Source organism: Enhydra lutris, unplaced genomic scaffold, assembly GCF_002288905.1.
Source record: "Enhydra lutris kenyoni isolate GAN:26980312 unplaced genomic scaffold, ASM228890v2 scaffoldscaffold86, whole genome shotgun sequence".
In the NCBI taxonomy this organism is placed as follows: domain Eukaryota; kingdom Metazoa; phylum Chordata; class Mammalia; order Carnivora; family Mustelidae; genus Enhydra; species Enhydra lutris.
In genome coordinates this window covers 2,855,735-2,877,206 of record NW_019154170.1, presented here as the reverse complement: position 1 = coordinate 2,877,206, position 21,472 = coordinate 2,855,735, and the positions used below count along the sequence as shown (strand labels likewise).

Sequence of the window (21,472 nt, the reverse complement as noted above, 5' to 3'; positions counted from 1 at the left end):
CCCAGGGAGGGGGCGACCATTCACCAGATGATTGGTTTGCACTGAATGAAACAGCAGCTGCTGCAGTGAGGGGCTTTGGGCCCTGGAGCTCGCCTTCCCTGTGACCCAGGGGCCACTTGCCTGTTGACAGCCACCAGGCCTTCAGACCAGCGACTTCTGCTAACCCTCGGGAAGAAAGGAAAGTTGATTATCTGTGCGTTTGTTTCCCTTTCACTTTTTCTTTAGGACACTGCTTCTGAGCCGGGTAGTGCAGCCCTCAGGGGACACTGGGCCGTGTCTGAGGATATCTCTGGTGCTCACGACCGGGAGTGCTCCTGGCATCTAGTGTGTGGGGTCAGGGGATACTGTCCCCCCTACCAGTGCCCAGGATGGCCCCCCGGGGAGCAGCCTCACTCCATATATGCCTACGGCGCTGTGGGCAGAGACCTGCCTTAGGGATGTTGGGAGAGAACAAGATGCACTGGAGGGGCCTTGCTAGGTGTTGGTGGGGTGCCGCGGTGCCGGGGGGACAGCTTCAAATAAAAGAGAACTCCTCGGGCCTCATGTGCCACTGGGATGTGGCTCAGATGACAAAACTCCTTTGCACACTGTCACCAGGCGGTCATGAGGATGGCCAGCCTGAGTGGTGTCAGCACAATCCCGCCAGGGACTCCTGTGGGTGGGATTGGGGGAGAGAAGCTCGTGGCGAGGGGCGGGGCCAGCAGGGAGCTGGGGGATGTTGGGACTGTGTCTCCTTCCCGTAGGGCAGCGTCTCTCGCATTGTCTCTCCCCCGTCCCTCCCCCTCGGCACCACGGGAAGGTCGAGGGTAAGCTAGATTGGCTAGTTGGGTCCCTGTGGGCGTGTCCCAGGCACCGTGCGAGGCGGGGCAGCATCCCCGGCCCCATCCCAGTCCTGATAACCCAGATGACCCCAGGTGTTGTCAAGCCCCTGGCGGGGAGGCAGGATCACCCTGGGCGGGAACCCCTGAGTCAGGGGACTCCACTGACACCCCCCCCCCAGGAATTTGTGTTCAGTAACCGCATGACCCGCTGAGGTCCTGGGGTGCTAATGCTGCACACATTGAAATATACACACTGTGTGGGGGGAGGGGGTGACTCGCCCATGTTGGGGTCACTCGGGTTTACACCGCCTGACCTCTTGGGGATGGATTTCGGTGTCTGGTGTGAGCAGGGACCTGGCTTAATTTTTTCCCCTGAGTAATTATCGAGGAGTCTCTGGGCCTTGCCGCTGCAGCGTTTTGAGCCAGGTGACGCGGCGCTCCCTGGGGGGCACGCTTGCCCTCGGTTTGCTCCAGTGCCAAAGGCCGTGTATTGTTACTGGACCCAATATTAAGAAACCCTACCCTGGCATGTGATGGGTGCACCCAGCGCGGCTGGTTATGCTGGGTGCTCTCAGAACGTTCTCTGTGTGACGCGGGGAATCCTCTTTGGAGAGGCTCTGAGGGTCCTGATGGAAAGGGGTGACTGTGTGTTACCCGCCCCCTGCCCTGGCAGTGTTGTCCTGTGGTCTGATCTAGATCCCACCCTCCACGAGGGTAGATCTGGTACCTTGCTCGTGGTGTCTCTGCTGCCAGGCACCCAGAAGGGGAGCACTCAGTGGCTGGCGGGCCAGTGACCCTTGTCTTGGGTCTGTGCAGATGGAGGACGGCCACACACTCTTTGACTACGACGTTCGCCTGAATGACACCATCCAGCTCCTGGTCCGCCAGAGCCTTGTGCTCCCGGCCAGCAGCATCAAGGAGAGGGACTCGGAACTGTCGGACACGGACTCAGGCTGCTGCCTGGGCCAGAGCGAGTCCGACAAGTCCTCAAACAGCGGCGAGGCGGCTTCGGAGGCAGACGGGAAGGCGGGCCTGGCGGATGAAGACACGTGGGACGAGACGGAGCTGGGCCTGTACAAGGTGAGTCTCCGCAGCAGGTTTGGGGTTGAGCGTGCTCCCCACATGGCCGCGCTCTTCACCCCCAAGGCCCCGGGTAGCATGCCCCATGCCCCTCCGTCACACTGGCTTTCTGGTAGCCCGACTGCAGGGTTCCCTTGGTCGGGCACCCCCGGTCCTGCTGTGAAAATCGCCGGCAGGAGCGCTCCCGAGGCTTCCCCGTGGAAACACTCGGAGTGATCCAGTGTCCCTCAGTGATCCTTGACGGCACGCGTCGTGTCTGGGTTTTGTGGGGCTCTCTCTGCCCTTCCCAATGGAAGGAGAACCAGAGAATCCTCAGTGCCGTGGCTGAGACATCCTATTATAGTCATTTGGGTTTGAGTCCCGATCCTGAAGCATCCGGCCCCCCGGGAACCCAAGGAGTCTCTCGTCTGCGTTGCTGGTCCAACATGTCGGGTGTCTCTGGGCTGGATGAGAGTGTTTTCTGGTTCCTGGCAGGCCAACGAGTATGTCGACGCTCGGGACACGAACATGGGGGCGTGGTTCGAGGCCCAGGTGGTCAGGGTGACGAGGAAGGCCCCATCTTCGGACGAGCCCTGCAGCTCCAGCTCGACGCCGGAAGACGATGTCATTTATCATGTGAAATATGACGAGTGAGTGTCGCTGTGCTTGGGCAGGCTGGGGTGTTGGCTGTGTCCATGGGCCCTGGAGTTCGGCACTGGCTAGGGCATGACAGTCAGGATATAACCACCCAGGAGGCCACCCCTAGAGGGCTGACATCATGGGGACCCCCCCTCCTTGGGACAGCTAGTCGCAAATGCGCTCCCCCCACCCCGTTTCCTGAATTCTTCTGTTCCTGCCGTGCGTCATTGCTGCGTGAGGCCTCTCTGGGTCTAGTTTGTCGTCTGTCCCTTACTGGGACGTGTAAGTACTTAGCACTTAGCGTGTGCCGGGCACAGGGGTCCTTGTCTCTGCACGTGGAAGAGGTCTGGGACTGGCTTGGGTGACTACCACAGGTGACTCCAGGCTGGGCGGCTACATCTCCCAGCTCTGGAGGCTGGGACTCCACATCACTGTGCTGGCGGGTTGCTTCCTGGTGAGGCCCGTCTTCCCGGCCTGCAGACTGGCCGCCTTCTCGCTGTCCTCACACGGGCTTTCCCTTGTGGGGCCGCGAGAGCCTGCCCTGGTGTCTCCTCCTCCTCTTGTAAAGACTCCCAGCAGGTCTTTTCCGGGGACACCGTTCAACCCACAACACCTGTAATTTGAACGTGTCTTCTAGGCCTGGGTATTTTCCTTACTGGGAGCTGAGCTCGTCGGGGAGGGGACTTGACGGGCCACTGTGACCAAAGTAACCTGCACTCGTGTGGGCGCCTCTCCCGTCAAGGGAATGAAGTCGGGTGTGACGCCGGGATCTCATGACGGTGCGGTTTTCCTCCCAGCTACCCGGAGAATGGAGTGGTCCAGATGAGTTCCCGGGACGTCCGGGCCCGCGCCTGGCACATTCTCAAGTGGCACGAGCTAGAGGTGGGCCAGGAGGTCATGCTCAACTATAACCCAGACAACCCCAAGGAGCGTGGCTTCTGGTACGATGCAGAGATCGTGCGGAAGCGTGAGACCCGGACGGCGCGGGAGCTGTACGCCAATGTCCGGCTCGGGTGAGTGACACGTGGCCCCGAGGCTGTCCAGCCGGGGCCCCGGAGGTGAGGCCCTCCGTCCCTCACGTCCCTCCACCTGGGCGACTGTCTCTGAACCCCAGGCCCCGATGGTGGAGGTTTCAAGAGGCCCTTTTTCTCTTTTTTTGTGTTGTTCTGAATTTGGTGAATAGGTAATAATCCCAGAGTGTCAAAATCCAGAAAGTACCGAAGGAACATTCTCCCTTCTTCTTTCTCCCTTGGTCACCCACTTCTCCTTTCTGGAGACCTCTCTCTTCTTGTCACCTGTGCGTAAGCTAGCATAAACAGGCACAGAAGCAAAGCGCATGTAGGGTACGGTCCGCATCCGGGATCAGCAAACTACTGTCCGCAGCCGGATCCAGCCCTCTGCCCGTTTTGGCAAATAAAGTTTTATTGGCACACAGCTATGCCCATCTCTTCACTGATTATCCAGGGCTGCTTTGGTGTTAAAAGGGCAGAGTCCATTAGCTGAGGAGAGGCTGTGTGGCCCACCAATCCAAAAATACTATCTGGCCCCTTTTAGGTATTTGCCAAGCCCTATTCTACATGCGTGTGTGCACGTGTAGATATACATGACAGAAAACTTACCACCTTAACCACTTCTAAGTGTGCAGCTCAGTGGCATGAAGCACACTCATACCATTGTGCAGTAATCCCCACTCTCCATCTCCAGAACTTTCTATCTCCCCACGCGGAGACTCTGTCCCCATGAAGCACGGACTCCCCACCCCTGCCCCAGCCCTGGCTCCCACCATCTGTCTCTGTCTACGTGCACAGGACTCCTGGGGACCTGCTGGGAGTGGGGTCTTGCAGGTTTTGCCCTCCTGTGTCTGGCTTCTCTCGCTGAGCCTGGTGTCCTCAGAGTCCATCCACCACAAGGTGTCAGGATGTCCTTTTTTGTGGTTAAGTAACATTCCATCATGTGTATAGTGCATATATACACACAAATATTTGGGTAACAACGTCTTGAGCAAGGCACATCAAGTGCAAAGGTCCTGGGGCAGGCCATGCCTGGTGCATTTCGAGCAAGGAAGCCAGTGGGGTGGAGTGGAGGGGGAGAAGAATCAAGACTGTGCGAGCCTCCAAGCAGCATGGTCCAGAGAGGTTTGGAACTGGCGTTCTTTCTCTTTTGCTGGTAGCCATTGGAGCATTGGAGCGTTGAGCATTGGTAGCATTGGAGCAAAGCCACATGCTACAATTAAGAATTCCAGCTCTGGCAACCTAGACAGGAATGCACTGCAGGGGGCAGTGTAGGAGCAGGGACACCAGGGTGGAGACCTACGCAGGTGTTTAGGGGCAAGGTCCTGGGGCTTAGGCCAGGCTGCGGCCACGTTATGGTTAATGAAGAACGAGCATGTTCTTTCATTGCTTTTCTCTTATTTCCTTGTTTTCAATTTCATTGATTTCTGCTCTCATCTTCTAAATTTTCTCCTTTCTTTCGGTTGATTTTGTTCTTTCTCTAGTTTTGTTTTTTTTTTTTTTAATTTAATTTTTTTTTTTTAAAGATTTTTTTTAATTTATTTGACAGAGAGAGACCAGCGAGAGAGGGAACACAAGCAGGGGGAGTGGGAGAGGGAGAAGCAGGCTTCCTGCCAAGCAGGGAGCCCGATGTGGGGCTCGATCCCAGGACTCTGGGATCATGACCTAAGCCGAAGGCAGATGCTCAACCACTGAGCCACCTGGGCATCCCCTTTTTCTAGTTTCTTGAGGTAATAAGAAACTTAGACTGTCGATCTGAGGCATCTCCCCTCCCTAATGCCTGCCCTTAGCACTATACATTCAGTCCTCAGCACTGCCTTCACGGCTCTCCATGTAAAAGTTTGCTATGTTGTATTTTTCTTTTTCTTCACCATTTTTTTTTTTTTTTTCCCTTCGAGACTTCCTCTCTGGCTCCTGGCTTCTTTAGAAGTATTGTGTTTAATTCCCAAGTGTTTTAGAGACTTCTGCGTTGTCTTTCTGTTACTCATTCCTAATTTCTTTTTTTTTTTCTTAAAGGTTTTTTTATTTATTTGACGCAGAGAGAGCACAAGCAGGGGGAGCAGCAGGCAGGCAGAGGGAGAGGGAGAAGCAGGCTCCCCGCTTAGCAGGGACCCTTCCTCCCGTGATGCGGGGCTTGATTCCAGGACCCTGGGATCATGACCTGAGCCAAAGGCAGTCGCTCAACCCATTGAGCCACCCTGACACCCCCTGATTTCTAATTTGACTTTATTACGGTTTCTTCTGTGGCCCCTGGTAGGGTCTAAGTTGCTGAATATTCTGCGGTCGCTTGAGGAAAAACCAGGATATTCTGCTGATGGGCAGAGTGTCCTACTTCCATCTGTTAGAGCCTGTTGGTGCTCCCTTCTGATTCTTTCTGATTGTCTGTCTGGTTCCCCGTCAGGTGCTGAGGGGTGCCGGCGTGCCCACCCTCACTGTGGGGGTGTCTGCCTCTGCTCGGCCTCACATCAGTGTCTGGGGCACACACGCTCAGGACAGCTCTGTCTTCCTGGCTGAGGGACCTCTCTGTCATGTTGTGATTTCCCTCTTGTCTAGTGGTGTCCTGGCTCCCAGGTGCATGTGTGTCTGTCCACACCTGCTTTGCTTTTTCAAGTTAATGTTTGCAGGCTGTATTCTTTTCTTTCTTTTTACTTTCAATCCGTGTCGTTGGATTTGAAGTGAGTTGCTTAGAAGCAGCACATAACTGGCGTGTTTTTTAATCCATCCTGGCACCTTGCCTCTGATCGGCACATTCACACCATTCCCGCGAGGCGAACATTGGTGTGTTACGACTTAACGTCTGCCAGTTTGTCATTTGTTTTCGTTTGTTTCCTCCGTTTCTCTTTTTCCATCGTTCCCATGGGTTACCTAAACACATTTTAGGATTCTGTCCAGATTTGCTTACTGTCTTTTGAGTATCGCTGTGGATAGGTTTTTTTAGCGGTTCCTCTGGATTTTACCGTAAGCGTGCGACCTACTGGTTGTCCCTTTTGCCAGAAACCCATCCTTACTTATGTCCATTTGTACTCACTGAGCAGCAGATGGGGTCGGATCTTTATCTCAGTCCTCACTTGTGTCTTGCAGAACTCCTAAGGAGGATAATCTGTCAGATGCGCCCACATTTCTGCTTTTTCTGTTTCTCTTCTGTTGCTCCTAAGATTTCCTTCCTGTATCATTTCCTACCTGAGGAGCTCCCTCCCTCATCCTGTAAGGGCGTGTCTGCCAGCAGTGGATTCTGTGGATTTTCCTTCATGCGAGAGTGCTACCAGCCTTGTCGTACTGAGGTGATTCTCAAGCATTGATTCATTCTATCCATACATGCTTTACAATTCATTTCTTCTTTATTTCTTTTAAGTTTTTATTTATTTGAGAGAGCATGCGCAAGCAGCAGGGGAGGGAGAAACAGGCTCCCCACTGAGCAGGGAGCATGATGCGGGACTGGATCCCAGGACCCTGAGATCATGACCTGAGATGAAGGCAGATGCTTAACCAACTGAGCCACCCAGTTGCTCCACGAGTCATTTCTTTAAAGTGACTCTACCTAAATAGTTATGACGATGTTGTCACAATGTAAAGATATCATGATTTCTTTTTTTCTTTTTTAACTTATGTGTTCATTTTAAGTCTTTTTTTAAAAAGATTTTATTTGTTTATTTGACAGAGATCGCAAGTAGGCAGAGAGACAGGAACGGAAGCAGGCTCCCTGCTGATCAGAGAGCCCGATGTGGGGACTTGATCCCAGGACCCTGGGATCATGACCCGAGCTGAAGGTAGAGGCTTTAACCCACTGAGCCACCACGAGCCCTCATTTTAAGTCTTTATGCCTTAATCATAATTTCTTTTTTTTTTTTAAGATTTATTTATTTATTTGACACAGAGAGAGAGATCACAAGTAGGAAGAGAGGCAGGCAGAGAGAGAGGGAGGGAAGCAAGCTCCCTGCTGAGCAGAGAGTCCAAAGCAGGGCTCGATCCTATGACCCTGAGATCACGACCTGAGCTAAAGGCAGAGACTTAACCCCCTAAGCCACCCAGGTGCCCCAAGTCATAATTTCTTAATGACTTCTTCAGTCACTGATTTGTTTTCCAATTTCCTCACCTTTTTTGGTAACCATTTGGCTAGTTGGGGTGTACGGAGCCTGCACAGACTTCAGTTAGGTCAATCTGTATCACTTAAGCCGCTTTTATCTTCAGGTCTCCTGTCCTTTCCTCTTTCCCCCTTTCCTTACCAGGTTATTTATTGAGGAAGCCTGGTTGTGTGTCCCACAGACTCTCCGTGGCCTGGGTTTTGCCTTCCACGCCCAGTGGTACCATGTCCTATGTGCCTCTGTCTCCGGGGTTTCTTGCGAGCTGGCAGACCGTCTGTGCCTGTGCAGCCTGGGTCCATGGCCTCAGCCACTCATGCTGTCGATCACTTGAAATATGGCTGGCACGGACCAAGCTGACCCGGAAGTGTAACGCACACTGGGGGTCAGGGACTTGGTGCTGGGCAAGAATGCGAAGTAGCTCGTGCCTGGTTCCGTCCTAGTCGTCACTCATGGAAATAGTACCTTAGGACCCGTGGAAATAGTACATCAGGTCACATAAAGCCCAGCATTGATTCTGTCCTATTTTACTTGTTCAGCATGGTGGTTGGAAAACACAGAATGACACAGGTGGCATGTGTCTGGGACTCCACTGGCTTGCCATTGGACACTGTTGGAGATGTGGGGTTGGTCCCTGGATGTCACTTGACCCTGGAGGAGTTTTGCATTTTGATACAGGGAGACTGAGCAGACCTCACCTTTCAGTTTCGTGTGTGGGGCCTTGTTTAGTCACGGCTGCCTATTGAAAGGTTAGAAATTCTCTCAAAGGCACGTGATGAAACCGGGTTTAATGCGTTGCCTTTGCCTTGTCTCTGATTTAGTAGGACTTGAACCAGCAAGGGGAGAAGCTCAGTGAAGGCGAGAGGCCTTGATAAAACTAGATAGAACCAGAGGCTTTTCTCTGCTCTGAGCAGCGTGGCAGGTGGCAGAGTCCCTGCTGAGGCACCTTGGCTTGGCCAGCTGGAATGTTCTAATGGCTTCTGCCTCACAGGGGTGGTTCGCTGAATGACTGTCGGATCATCTTCGTGGACGAGGTGTTCAAGATCGAGCTTCCGGGCGAGGGGAGCCCCGTTGTCGAAAACCCAATGAGAAGTGAGTTCCAATGCTGTCTTTCCGCGACTCCCACGTTGGGTGTGGGGTGGGGGCTCCCCGTCCTGGCCCCGCCGGAGCTGAGCCCCGCCTCCCTCGTCCAGGGAAGAGCGGGCCCTCGTGCAAGCATTGCAAGGACGACGAGAACAAGACTTGCCGGGTGTGCGCCTGTCACCTGTGCGGGGGCAAGCAGGACCCCGACAAGCAGCTCATGTGCGACGAGTGTGACATGGCTTTCCACATTTACTGTCTGCGCCCGCCCCTCAGCAGCATCCCCAAGGAGGACGAGTGGTGAGCAGACGGGCTCCTCCTCGCTGCCCGTCGAGTTTTCCTGGGGGTGTCCGGTATCCCCAGATGAGATTTACCCTCATTGTTGGGCAGCGCCATGAGATGCCTGGGGGAGAGGGACAAGCGTCTGGGCATCCAGCAGAACGTTCTCGCTCTGCGCTACCTCTCGGCACACGTGGCTACTGAGCACGTCTGATTGGGGATCGGGGGGTGGCTGGGTTCCTGCTTAATATTCTTGAATTTAGACTGAAATGCTCTCCCTATCCTGGACCTCGAAGGATGGCTGGGCGTGGGGGGTGGGGGCAGGCAGGGATAGGAGGTGACGTCCCTGCTGTCACAGGTACTGCCCTGAGTGTCGGAATGACGCCAGTGAGGTGGTGCTCGCGGGTGAGAAGCTGAAAGAGAGCAAGAAGAAGGCGAAGATGGCATCAGCCACTTCCTCTTCGCAGCGGGACTGGGGCAAGGTGAGGCCGCCCCACGCCCCGCGCCCCTCGTTCCCACCGCCCTCCCTGCCCCACACGCGCTCACTCTGCTCTTCCTTTGGTCCCGGACGGACAGGGCATGGCGTGCGTGGGGCGTACCAAGGAGTGCACCATCGTCCCGTCCAACCACTACGGACCCATCCCGGGGATCCCTGTGGGCACCATGTGGAGGTTCAGAGTCCAGGTACCCCCCGACTTCCTGGGCTCTGGGGCCGGGCCCACGGGTACTGGCCTCCCAGAAGCCCCTGTGCCTGGGCAAGGACCACCCTGGGGCAGGTGGCCGGGCTGGACTTCAGGCCAGCTCCTTCCACAGTGTGGCTCAGACTTGGGGTTTCTGGGGGAGGGGCTCTCGGAACAGGTGTGATTGGCTTCGGCAGAAAAGTCAGGCCGCTGGCTTTGGAAGTGGGAGCCAGAAGGGTGGGGTTGAGCTGCTCTGTGACAGCCAATCCCAAAGGTGCCATTTACCACCTGGTGGTTTTCGCAGGTCAGCGAGTCGGGGGTCCATCGACCTCATGTGGCGGGCATCCATGGCCGGAGCAACGATGGGGCTTATTCCTTGGTTCTGGCTGGGGGATATGAGGATGATGTGGTGAGTGTGGGGGGAGCTGCTCCAGATTTTTAAAAAATTACATATAAAATTAAAATTTTATACGCATAAAATTTATTCTTTTAAATATTTCTGAGTGCACAGCTCAGCGGCATGAAGCACACTCCCACTGTCGTACAGCCACCCCTACCCTCTGTCTCCAAAACTTTCCATCTCCCCACACAGAGACTCCATCCCCACGAGGCACGGACTCCCCACCCTCTGCCCCAGCCCTGGCTCCCACCGTCTCCTCTCTGCCTCTGGGGACGGGACTCTTCTGGGAGTGGGGTCCTACAGGATGTGTCCTGGGTCTGGCTCCTCTCACTGAGCCCAGTGTCCTCAGGGTCCCTCCGCATCGTGGCAGGTGTCAGGATCCCTTCTTTTCTAAGGCTGGATCGTGTTCCATTGTGTAGATGGACTGTACCATGTGTATCCTTCATCTTCCAGTGGACAGTGGGTTATTTCCACGCTTAGCTTTTGTGAATAATGTGACTGTGAACATGGGTGTGCAAACATCTCTTCAGGGTCCTGTTTTCACTTCTTTTGGGTATAGACCTAGAATTGGGACTGCTGGATCGGACGGTAACTTGTTTTTAATGTTCTGAGGAGCCTCGGTACTGTGGTCTGTCGCAGCTGCACTAGCTTGGTCTCCTTCTGCTAGCACATGGACGCCCAGGTTCTCCTCATTCTGTGTCTTTGAGGGTTGTCCTCCCGTTAGGTGTGTGCAGGGTAGTTTATGGCCGAGTCTCTCCTCTCCTGTGTCTGGAGGGCTCAGCCTGGCCTCCTTGTCTGTTTCAGGACCACGGGAACTCTTTCACGTACACGGGCAGTGGTGGTCGAGATCTTTCTGGCAACAAGCGCACTGCAGAACAGTCTTGTGACCAGAAGCTCACCAACACCAACAGGTTTGCAGAAACAGGTTCCCTTTCTTCGCTAGCAGGCTTTTGCCCCATCCTCCGGCAGCTACACGGGGAGAGGGTTGGGTCTTTTTTGGGGTGTATGGTCAGGAAGTTCAGATTCCTGTTACGAGTGTGATGGAATGTAGAGATGACAACATCCATTTCTTCCCTTCTGTTTGCTAAAGGCTTGTGAGTCCGTCAGATGTGTTAAAGAAGACTTTTTCCCTAAAAGGCCAGAAAATATATTCGGCTTTTTGGGCCACCTGGCCTCTGTTGTAACCACTCAACTCTGTTATCACAGCACAAAAGCAGCCTCAAAGCCCACATAAATGAACGCGCATGTCCGTGTTCCAATAAAACTTTATTTGCAAAACGAAGCAGCGGGCCAGAGATTGCTGACCCCAGACCACAGGATAGGGAAGGACTTTGTAAGCACAAAAAACATCCTGACGCCAAAAGAAAAGCTGGAGATTTGATAACTTAAATATTATAAATTGCATCAATAGAACCCATATGTAAAATGAACAGGCAGAAGACTATTTGTGGGGTGAGTGTGCTGCAAACATGATCTATGATGGCTTTTCTATATAATGAGCTTTGCAAATCAATAACAAAAACTAAGAAAAGCAAAGGACATACAGGTCATTCACAAGAAGAGTGCAGAGCACCAATGACCATGAAAACTTAAGTTCAACTCAGGTTATCAAAGATACAAACTGAAGCAGTGGCGAGGCTCTGGAGTGGTCCTAAAGGAGGTGCTGAACCTGAGCCCTGGTCTGCCAGTCCCGGGGCCAACGTGGCCCTCGGTGGGATGGCCCTGCCCGTGTTCGCACACCTCCATCTGGAGTGTGGAACTTACTCTTACATAGTTCTGGAGCCCAAACTCTGAACTTGAGGGGTGGGCAGGGCTGTGCTCCCTCTGAGACCTCTGGAGGGGGATCCTCCCTGCTGCTTCCAGCTTCTGGTGGCCGCCGGTGGTCGCCAGTGTCCCTTCAGCCCTTGCTTCCTTCACGTGGCCTTCTCCTCCTGTTCCTACACCTCCACTACCCCTTCCTTAGCAGGACACCAGTTGTCGCTTTTAGGGCCACACTGGTGCCCCCTGATCTCCTCTGAGCTTGACCGCATCTGCGGTCACCCACTTTTCAAGGAAGGTCACAGTCACAGGTTATAGGGGTGAGAATGAGAGGCTCTCCTCTGGGGGGGTTGGAGATGGGATCCAACCCACAGGGTTTCTTCCCCCAGGGCGCTGGCTCTGAACTGCAGTGCCCCCATCAACGACCGCAAGGGGGCCGAGGCCAAGGACTGGCGGTCGGGGAAACCGGTGCGGGTGGTGCGCAACGTGAAAGGTCGCAAGCACAGCAAGTACGCCCCCGCGGAGGGCAACCGGTACGACGGCATCTACAAGGTGAATGGCCGCCCTCCTGCCGGCCCCGCCCTCCTGCCGGCCCCGCCCTCCTGCCGGCCCCGCGCAGCCCCTGCCGGCCCCGCCCCCGCCCACCTTCTCTGGGCTTCCCCACAGGTCGTGCGGTACTGGCCAGAGAAGGGCAAGTCGGGCTTCCTGGTATGGCGCTATCTCCTGCGGAGGGATGACACTGAACCTGGCCCCTGGACAAAGGAAGGGAAGGACCGGATCAAGAAGCTGGGGCTGACCATGCAGGTGCGCCCAGGCCCAGCCCATCCAGAGCCTCCTGCCGCACCCCCCAGACCCCACGCTGTCCTGCTCACAGCCTGGTTTTCCTGGCCAGTCACTGGGGACCGTGGGAGCCTGCCTTCTTGGCCCAAAACTCTCGCGGGTTTCCTGTGATCTTAAATGAATTTCCAGGCACCGAGCTGGTCGCCCCTTGCGCCCACCCAGTAGACTTAGGTGGTGGGCAGCTGGTGGTAGTGTCTTTGCATTCGTAATTTGAGGGTAGAGAGCCAGGCCTCCTTGTTAAAGCTGTGTTCTGGGAGGAGTTTGTGTGACATCCGTGTGGCATCTGGGTTCTTCCTTTTTGCTAGGCTTCATGCCGCCTCTAGGCACACGGGCAAACCCAAAAAACCGGCAGGATGTGGAGAGGAACGCTCCCCCGGAGCCCTCGCTCACCTCCTCGCAGCAGCTAGAGCTCCCAGGGTTCAGCCGGTGTGCGGCGCGCCCTTTCTGCCCCATAATTATGGTGTTTCTGTTCATTACGGCGAGTCTCTTCACAGCTGGTAACTCAGTGTGGGACTATTTAAGGAATCTTAATTGCTACTGAGAATCAGATAGCGCCTCCCCCTGGGGTCACGAAGTTGTCTCTTGCACATGATGTTTGCACCATGGAGAATTTGAGAAGCTAAGGAACAGGGGAGAAAAATAGCCGCGGGACAGGAGCCGCCAGCCTCTGGTGGGGGTGTCAGTGACGTCACTCTTGTGTTGCCGGAGATGCTGGACAGTTTCTAGATGACATGCTGGAGAAATCCCCCGTGATCAGAGGTGCCTCAGAGTTGGGGTTCTCCTCAAGTAATGCCTGTTAGACCCTGAGGGGGCCCCAGACTCCTCAAAATTGGGTTGGGGAGCCAAGGCCTTGGGGCCATGTCTTTGTAAATGCCGTTCGCTGGAGGCCCAGCCACGACGGTCCATTCCCTTCTGAGCCCTGCTGGCTTCTGGGCTACCGCGGAGCTCTGAGGCTGGGAGGGCTGCTGCCTGGCCTCTCGTGGGAGAGCTTGCCTATGTCTAAACGAATGAGTGAGGATAACGATTAGACGCTCTTAGTCGCCAGATCTGATGGCGAGCATGTGCTGGGCCTGCCCTGTTCACCGCTTCGCCTCTGCCCCGTCAGGTGCAAGGGGCGTCTTAGCCCTTTTCTCCTTGGTATGTTGGGTGATTAGAGGCTCACTTCCCAGAGCTCCCTGGAGGCTGAGTCAGGAGGAGGAGTCCAAGTCTCAGAGGCGCCAGTGTGGGCGGGGTGGGGGAGGGCTGTCCACGGGGTAGGGGGCAGGAAAGGGGCCGGGTGAGACCGTCCCTGGTTCCTGGACACCCCCCACCCAGTGGTCCTCACGACCAACTCCCTCCTTTTACAGTACCCGGAAGGCTACCTGGAGGCCCGGGCCAGGAAGGAGAAGGAGAAGGAGAACAGCAAGAGAGAGGCCCAGGAGGAAGAGGAGGAGATGGAGGAGGAGGGTACCTTCACATCCCCCAGGAAGGGCAAGCGCAAGACCAAGTCCAGAGGTGGGTGTCTCTGCGGGCAGCCTCCCCGCGCGAGGGCCTGGCCGCCCACCTGCCCGTTCTCACCTCCTCTGTTCTGTCTCTGCAGGTGGCAGGGCTGGTGCTGGGTCCCCGGGAGGGACACCTAAGAAGAGTAAGGTAGAGCCCTACAGCCTCACTGCCCAGCAGAGCAGCCTCATCAAGGAGGACCAGAGCAACACTAAGCTGTGGAGTGAGATCCTGAAATCACTCAAAGACGGGACGGTGAGTGTCTGCCCCCCCCCACCCCTACCCGGCCTGGACATCCTCTCGCCTCATCATTGTTTATATGGTGAAATAGAAAGAATTCCCCATTGCCACCGTGTCTAAGCACACAGCTCAGCGCCGGGAAGCACACTCACCCTGTCCTGTGACCACCCCATATCCTCCATCTCCAGAACTTTCCATCTCCCCACACAGAGACTCTGTGCTCGTGAAGCATGGACTCCCCACCCCCTGTGCCACCCCTGGCTCCCACCCTCTCCTCTCCATCTGTGGGACGGGACTCTTCTGGGGCCCTCCTGGGAGTGGGGTCTTGTGGGATGGGTCCTTCTGGGTCTGGCCACTCTCGCTGAGCTCATTGTCCTTGGGGCCCACTCACATCGTGCAGGGGTTAGGGTCCCTTCCTCCTTAAGGCCGAGTAACCTTCTGGCATGTGGGCAGACCATGTTGGGTGTGTCCATTCACCTGTGGGTGGGCACTAGTGGCCAAAGGCTGGCAGGCACCCCTGCTGGGACCGCGGTGCTGAGCCCACAGCGGGTGGGGGGGCGGGTGAACATCGCAGCTTCCCCACCTCAGGCACAGTCCCATACATGGGACGGCTGGGTCAGGAGGCCTGTCTGTGTTCAGCATTCTGAGCTGCTGAACCAGGCCTGTCTCTTCTGGATCCTCCTGCCTTGAGCAGGATGCGTGACCTAGATGGGTGGCTGCCAGCTTGGTGTTCTCTGGCCAGAGCCCATACCTGGTGGGAATGGGCTCTCTGTGCCTCCCTCCGGACAGACGCGTCCCCTTGGAGTTGGCCTGTTACCTCTGACGTCCTCTCCGGGCTCTTGGTCCCGGTCACCTTGTCTCGGGGCCTTGGCCTTCGCTCCTCTGGGCTGTGTTCCTCTTCCTCATATGGGCAAGAGCTGCTTCTGGCCCCTGGTGGGGGTGAGGGGCACCAGGTCCGACACTGTCCCAGGGGGGTCCAGTCCGCTCTCACATGCTCTCCTCCAGTTCCAGAAGTTCCTGAGTAAAGTGGAGGAGGCGTTCCAGTGCATTTGCTGCCAGGAGCTCGTGTTCCGGCCCATCACGACCGTGTGTCAGCACAACGTGTGCAAGGTGCAGGGGCGGCTGTGGGCCGGGGCGGGGGGGTGGTGCTCAGACGACACTGTCCTCACCCTGCCCACCTCTCTGGGACCTTAAGCCACGTTGGTCCTCTGCCTGTCCCTCCAGCAGGTCATAGACTACCTGCCTTAGGAGTGTTCTCTGGTTGTCCTGTCTCCAGAATGTTCTCCCCCGGCATCCTAGATGGCTGGGGGTCCAGGATGGGAGAGGGTGGGTGGCAGTCCCAGCTTGAGGTCTGGGTGTGATAAATATTGACTGAGCATGCCATGGGCTGGGCTGGAGAGGTCTGAGGTATTTGGCTTCTAGAGGAATGGGCGGGAGGGCTTCCCAGAGGAGGTGGCATCTCAGGGGGGGACAGAATGGCATGCACAGAAGCCTGGATGGGCACGCAGATTGGAGCAGCGGGGGCCTGTAGGGGACGAGGTCTGGGAGGTGGGGCCGGGAGGGTTGTCAGTCAGGAGGGCTGGACTGGAAGAGAGGTGGGGGATGGGGGGTGGGAGGGCGAGGTCTCCTCTGCAGCCGTGCTGATGCTGGGGTGGGTCGCGCTCTGCGGGGGTGTCCTGAGGAGCGTCCCTGGCCCACCCACTCTGTGCCAGGAGCACCCCCAGTTGCTAAAATCGCAGGGGTTCCTGATACCCCACCCCACCCCCGCATCCCTGGAAGGCAGAGTTGTGCAGCTGGGTGTGCTGGTGAGCGGGGAAAATGGCTTTTTTGCGGTGTCTTCTAGTTAGACTCGGTCCGGAGGAACTTGTGGGCGGGGCATGCAGATAGTTGGGGTGGAAGGGACTGTCCTTGCCTCTCTGAGCTGCCAGCCCCCTTTCTCGCCTTGGGGTTTTCCTGGTCCAGGCTCCTGTGTCCGCTGTCTCACCAGGGCCGGGGCTCCAAGAGCATCCCCCAGTGCGGCAGGTCAGGCCTTTCCCTTTTCTGTCCTCGGGCCCTGCCTCCCCGCTGCGTGGCCCAGGACAGAAGCCCCACGCGACCTGAGCAGGGGTTTTGTGGCCTTGGAAAAGCCACCCAGGTCCTCTGAGCCTCCATGGCCTCAGTGTAGAGGAATGGGGCAACCCCTTCCCGGCCAGCCTCCGTGCCACAGTGGTCTGGTCTCCAGCCTTGCCACGGTGGGGCTGGTGGGTCAGGCCACAGAAACCGAGTGGGTTGTAGGGAGTCTGGTACTGAGCATCTCAGCAGAGCCCCCGCGGGTACCATGGAAGAAGGGGCTGTTGGCCTTTGTGCCTGTCCTTGGTCACCGCAAGAACCTCAGCTCCTGAGCGGTCACAGGAAGACAGCTTTGGCCTATGTGTCCCAGCACCTGATTTTGTTTTTACGTTACTAAAAAATTACTTGATTGTAGTAAAATACCCACAAAGTAAAAATAGCTATCTTAAATGTCTCTAAGTGCACAGCTCAGCAGCGTGAAGCACACTCACCCTGTCCTGTGACCACTTGTTTCTAGAACTTTCCATCTCCCCAAATGGAGACTCTGTCCCCACAAAGCACAGACTCCCCACCCCTTGCCCCAGCCCCGGCTCCCACCATCTCCTCTCTGAGGATGGGCCTCTTCTGGGGACTTCCTGGGAGTGGGGTCCTGCGGGATGAGTCCTGGGTCTGACTCCTGTCACTGAGCCCAGTGTCCACGTTGTGGCAGCTGTCAGGATCCGTTCTCCCCCGCCCCTTATTAAAGTAGGCTCCATGCTCAGTGTGGAGCCCAGCATGGGGCTTGAACTCACAAACCTGAGATCAAGACCTGAGCTGGGACCCGAGTCGAGACATTCAACTAACTGAGCCCCCCACGCGCCCCTTCCCTTTCTTTTGAAGGCCCAATAACATTGTGGTGCAGAGATGGACACTTGGGGTGTCAGCATTCCAGAGCCCGATTTGTGAACGTGGCCCTGAACCTTAGTTGTGTTGCATGGAAAGAACGGTTTTCAGTGTCGGGATCAAGGTTGTGGACTGTCGGGAAAGGAATTGAGCTCTGCAGACGAGGGCAGGAGCCACGACCTGTGCGCCATGGTTGGGTGTGCTGTGGCTTTGGCAGGTTTTCCGTACCGTTGACCTTCACCCTGTTTCCTGATGCTGCCCTCGCGGTGTGGGCACCTGCCTGCCTGGTGTCCGCCGAGTGGTGGCGCCTTCCCTGTTTGTGCGAGTGGGAAGCTGGCTGTCTAGGGCTTGTCTGCCCCGTAGCTCTAGTCCCACCTGGCTGGCTTCTCCAGCCGTCACACGGTTGAGGATGGCGTGTGAACCCAGAAGTCTGGCTCAGGGCCAGAGATCCTGCCCGCCTTTAATCCTGTCTTGTCACCGGCATGGGTTTATTGAGCACGTAGTGTGTGGCGGGGTCCTGTGCGCATTGCTGGCAGGGTCGGCAAGCCTGCTGTAAGTGGCGGGGTGTCTGGGCTCTTGCATATAAGGACGTTGTTAGGACAAGGCGATTCCAGAAGGTGGAATGTGCCGTTTGGAGACAAGTAGGGCAAAGGCTGCTTCTGACACTCCAGGGTCATCCGGGAAGGGCCCTCTGAGGAGGTGACTTGAGCCGAGGCATGAGTGATAGGAGAGCCAGAGGACAAACCTGTTAGGTGGCACAAGCTACGTGTGCCAAGGCCTGGAGGCCAGGATGCGCTTGGGGCCTGTGAGGAGCCCCAGGGAGGCCAGCCTGGAAGTAGAAAGTGAGACCCAGGGGCGCCTGGGTGGCTCAGTGGGTTAAAGCCTCTGCCTTCGGCTCGGGTCATGATCCCAGGGTCCTGGGATCGAGCCCTGCGTCGGGCTCTCTGCTCCGTGGGGAGCCTGCTTCCTCCTCTCTCTCTGCCTACCTCCCTGCCTACTTGTGATCTCTCTCTCTGTCAAATGAATAAATAAAAAATCTTAAAAAAAAAAAAAAAAAGTGAGACCCAGGGTCTGGGGGGGAGGGGCCTCTGGACTCCGAGATGGTGGCTATCGCTCACCCCGCACCTGGGGGACGTGGGGTCAGTGGTCATCGCTTGCCCAGTGCCCTGAGGGACGTGGGGTCGGGGGTTGTCGCTCGGCCAGCGCCCAGGGACATGGGTGGCTGGCTGGGACAGTGACTGCGTTCTCACCCCGTGCTCTCCTGCAGGACTGCCTGGACAGATCCTTCCGGGCCCAGGTGTTCAGCTGCCCGGCGTGCCGCTATGACCTTGGCCGGAGCTACGCCATGCAGGTGAACCAGCCGCTGCAGGCCGCCCTCAACCAGCTCTTCCCCGGCTATGGCAACGGCCGATGATCCTCGAGCACTTCTCGCCGGCAGTTTTTTAAAAAAACGTGTCACAGGGGTCTCCGCCCCCCATTTCGTTCTTAGTGGGCTTAACTTAAACAGGTAGATTCTTCTCCACTCCCTTAAAAAGCCTTGTCTTCCTGGTTGTCTCGTTTTGTTTTTTCTTTTTGAACCTATAAATTTTCAGGAATTTGTATTGCGGCTCAGAGAAAGTAAGTTGGACTTCTCAGTGTTTTTATTTGGGTTTTTAAAAAAAAAAAACAAAAACCAAGCCTGCGGTTTATCAGCAAAAAAACAAATGGAATTTTTTTCTGAAGATGGAATTAGAAAACTGCCTTGGCGCGACGGCTGCCTGTGTCCCCAGCGCCAGGCTCCCAGAAGTGCCCGCCACCGCCGAGCAAGAAGGCTCCCGGCCGCCTGGAACAATCTTTCCAAGGTGTGTGGCTTTGGCCCCCGCAGCTGAAAACGAGCACATCTCCCTGAACGCGTTTTGCCGCCCAAAAGCCAGCAACGGCGGTGCCCGGTAGTGGCCCTGCCGTCCCCCGCCGGGAAGAGGAGAGGTCCCCGGCCGGCGGGTTTGAACGCCTGTCCCGAAGCCATGCCTCCCAGTCTGCCTCCGTGTTGTGGCCCTGCGCGCAGAGCCCTCTGCCCGGGCTGCTGGCGCCGGACTGCTCTGCGCGGGGCGGGGCGCGCGGCCGAGGGCCAGCCCGCCTGCGGCACCAGGGAAGCACACATTCGAAGCCATGTTCAAGTGCCTTGGGGTCTTTCTTTTGTTGTAAACGTGGGGCTCTCTTTTAGCACTGAATTGTTGAAAATGCCAGCCGGATTCTACAAACTGGGGTTGGCCAGTACTTCCTGATTCTGGGTGAGTGTTTGGGGGATGATTTCATTTCTGTGGATCCTTTCAACTGACTGGTCGGCTCACCAACCGAGAATTTTAAGAGGGGGATTTTTTTTAAGTACTTTTTTGAATGAAATTTTTTTGTAGTTATTGTATATGTACCAAGAAAGCTATAACTTAGGGTTTGGTTGTGTTTTTTGTTTTTTGTTCTTTTTTTTTTTTTCCTTTTTTGGTTTTGTACTTTTGGGGGAATGATTTGTTGATTTTTATTTTTTCCTAACTTTACCAAAGTTTGCAGCTTTTACCTCAATAGAACAGGAATATTTTAAATCCCATAACTGCAGACAGACCGGAGTGATACCGTTTTAAAAGTTTTTCTTTCCTCCTTGTTATTAGGTTTGTTAATGTGTTAGGAAGAAACGACAAAATCCCGTGTAGGCTTTTTCTAAAAAGTTCAATGTTCTTTGTCCAGATTTTAGATTCTCAGAATAAATGCCTTTTACAGATGTACCGGGTTGTGTCTTCTGTTCGCAAGTCGTCCTGGGGCCTACCAGGCGGGTGTGGCTCTGTCCCCTGCCCGCAGGCAGCATCAGGCCCACTCAGGACAGGACAGATCGAAGACATGATGTCATGCCGCAGCCCTAAGTGTCACTCAGGAGGTGTCCAGCGTTGACCTTTACCGGCCAACGGCCAAACCCAGCCTTCCAGCTTGGAGCCAGGGGTCCTTTAATGCTCGCCAAGGGAGTGGCACTGTCCCCACTTTTAACATTTGAGGAAACAGCCCCCAGTCTCCATTGCAAAATCGGCTTGAATCAGCAACCAGGGGACGTGTTGGCGGGGGAGTCCCGACGATGTGAAATGCTGGCTTGGGCAGAGTTCAGAGGCCAAGGGGGAGGCCGGTTTAACGGTGGGCTCCAGGGAAGGGAGCGGCTACATTCGCGGACATGATTTTTCACATCGACCTGTTTGTTGCCCACACCTTTTACTGCCGGTGAAGTAACGATCGGGCAGGACTGAGTTCACAGCAAGGAGAACGTTCTGCCTCTCTGGGTCCTCTAACATGTGTCAAGTGTGCCCTTGAAAGCCTCCCGGGGGCAGGTGGGGCTGCTTCGTGGGGTGGATGAGAATGTTCTAGGTTTGCTGATGGCTGTGCGCATCTGCGGATGTACCAAAGTCCTTTGAGTTGTGCCCTTGAATGGGCCAGTTGTACCGTAGACGATTCCATCTCAAGGAAATGTCAAGTGCAAACGGGAAATAAAAACAGGAATGGTGCCCAGCTATGACAAGCTGGAGGAAATGCCACCAATGTCCCCAGGCAGGCCCTCACCTGGGGACCGAACACATGGAGGTGGGTTGCTTGTTGAGACTGGGCTTTTTGGATGTTTCTCTAATTTGGAGAGTTAAGGACAATGTTACTGTTAAAAATGAGCAAAACCCAGAAGGGCATTCTTGCCATTGCTATGCAGAAAAACATCCCAACGTTAGGGCATGTTTCTCTCCTGATAGGGTTTTTTGTTTTTTTTTTTAAATTGTCACGTAACAGCTTTATTGAAAGATACTTCACGGGGTCCTAAAGTTCACCCATTTAAAGCGTTCAGTTAACCGGTTTTTAGTATATTCAGAGTTGTGCGACCATCACCTCTAGTTCTAGAACATTTTCATCACCCTAAAAAGAAACCCCATCCCCATCAGCAGTCCTCTCCCAGCCATTCCCCCAGACCCCAGACCCTTCAAGCCCCCTACCTTTCCATGGATGAGCCCGTCCTGGACATTTCGTGCATGTGGAATCACACGCCGTGTGGCCTGTGTCTGGTTCCCTCCCTGTGTCCATGTTTTACTCCTTTTAAAGGCTGAATAATATACCATCAGATGGATAACCACCTTTTCATCTGTTTATTTTTAAAGATTTTATTTATTTATTTGAGAGGGAG

The 21,472-nt window shown here is 55.4% G+C and overlaps 1 protein-coding gene across 1 annotated transcript in view; it reads left to right on the top strand.

Annotated features, from left to right (window-relative positions):
• The window catches only part of LOC111161728 (ubiquitin like with PHD and ring finger domains 1), a 28,425-nt gene extending 8,382 nt beyond the window's left edge, over positions 1-20,043 (top strand). The window contains exons 3-17 of the mRNA XM_022525608.1: positions 1,638-1,901; positions 2,376-2,530; positions 3,317-3,532; positions 8,600-8,700; positions 8,802-8,988; positions 9,326-9,449; positions 9,544-9,651; positions 9,952-10,056; positions 10,852-10,958; positions 12,195-12,357; positions 12,472-12,609; positions 13,992-14,139; positions 14,225-14,379; positions 15,370-15,474; positions 18,563-20,043. Of these exons, the coding sequence (XP_022381316.1) occupies positions 1,638-1,901; positions 2,376-2,530; positions 3,317-3,532; positions 8,600-8,700; positions 8,802-8,988; positions 9,326-9,449; positions 9,544-9,651; positions 9,952-10,056; positions 10,852-10,958; positions 12,195-12,357; positions 12,472-12,609; positions 13,992-14,139; positions 14,225-14,379; positions 15,370-15,474; positions 18,563-18,709 (2,223 nt within the window). The 3' untranslated portion in view covers positions 18,710-20,043. The remainder of the gene's footprint in view (positions 1-1,637; positions 1,902-2,375; positions 2,531-3,316; positions 3,533-8,599; positions 8,701-8,801; positions 8,989-9,325; positions 9,450-9,543; positions 9,652-9,951; positions 10,057-10,851; positions 10,959-12,194; positions 12,358-12,471; positions 12,610-13,991; positions 14,140-14,224; positions 14,380-15,369; positions 15,475-18,562) is intronic.
• The last annotated feature ends 1,429 nt before the right edge of the window (positions 20,044-21,472 follow it).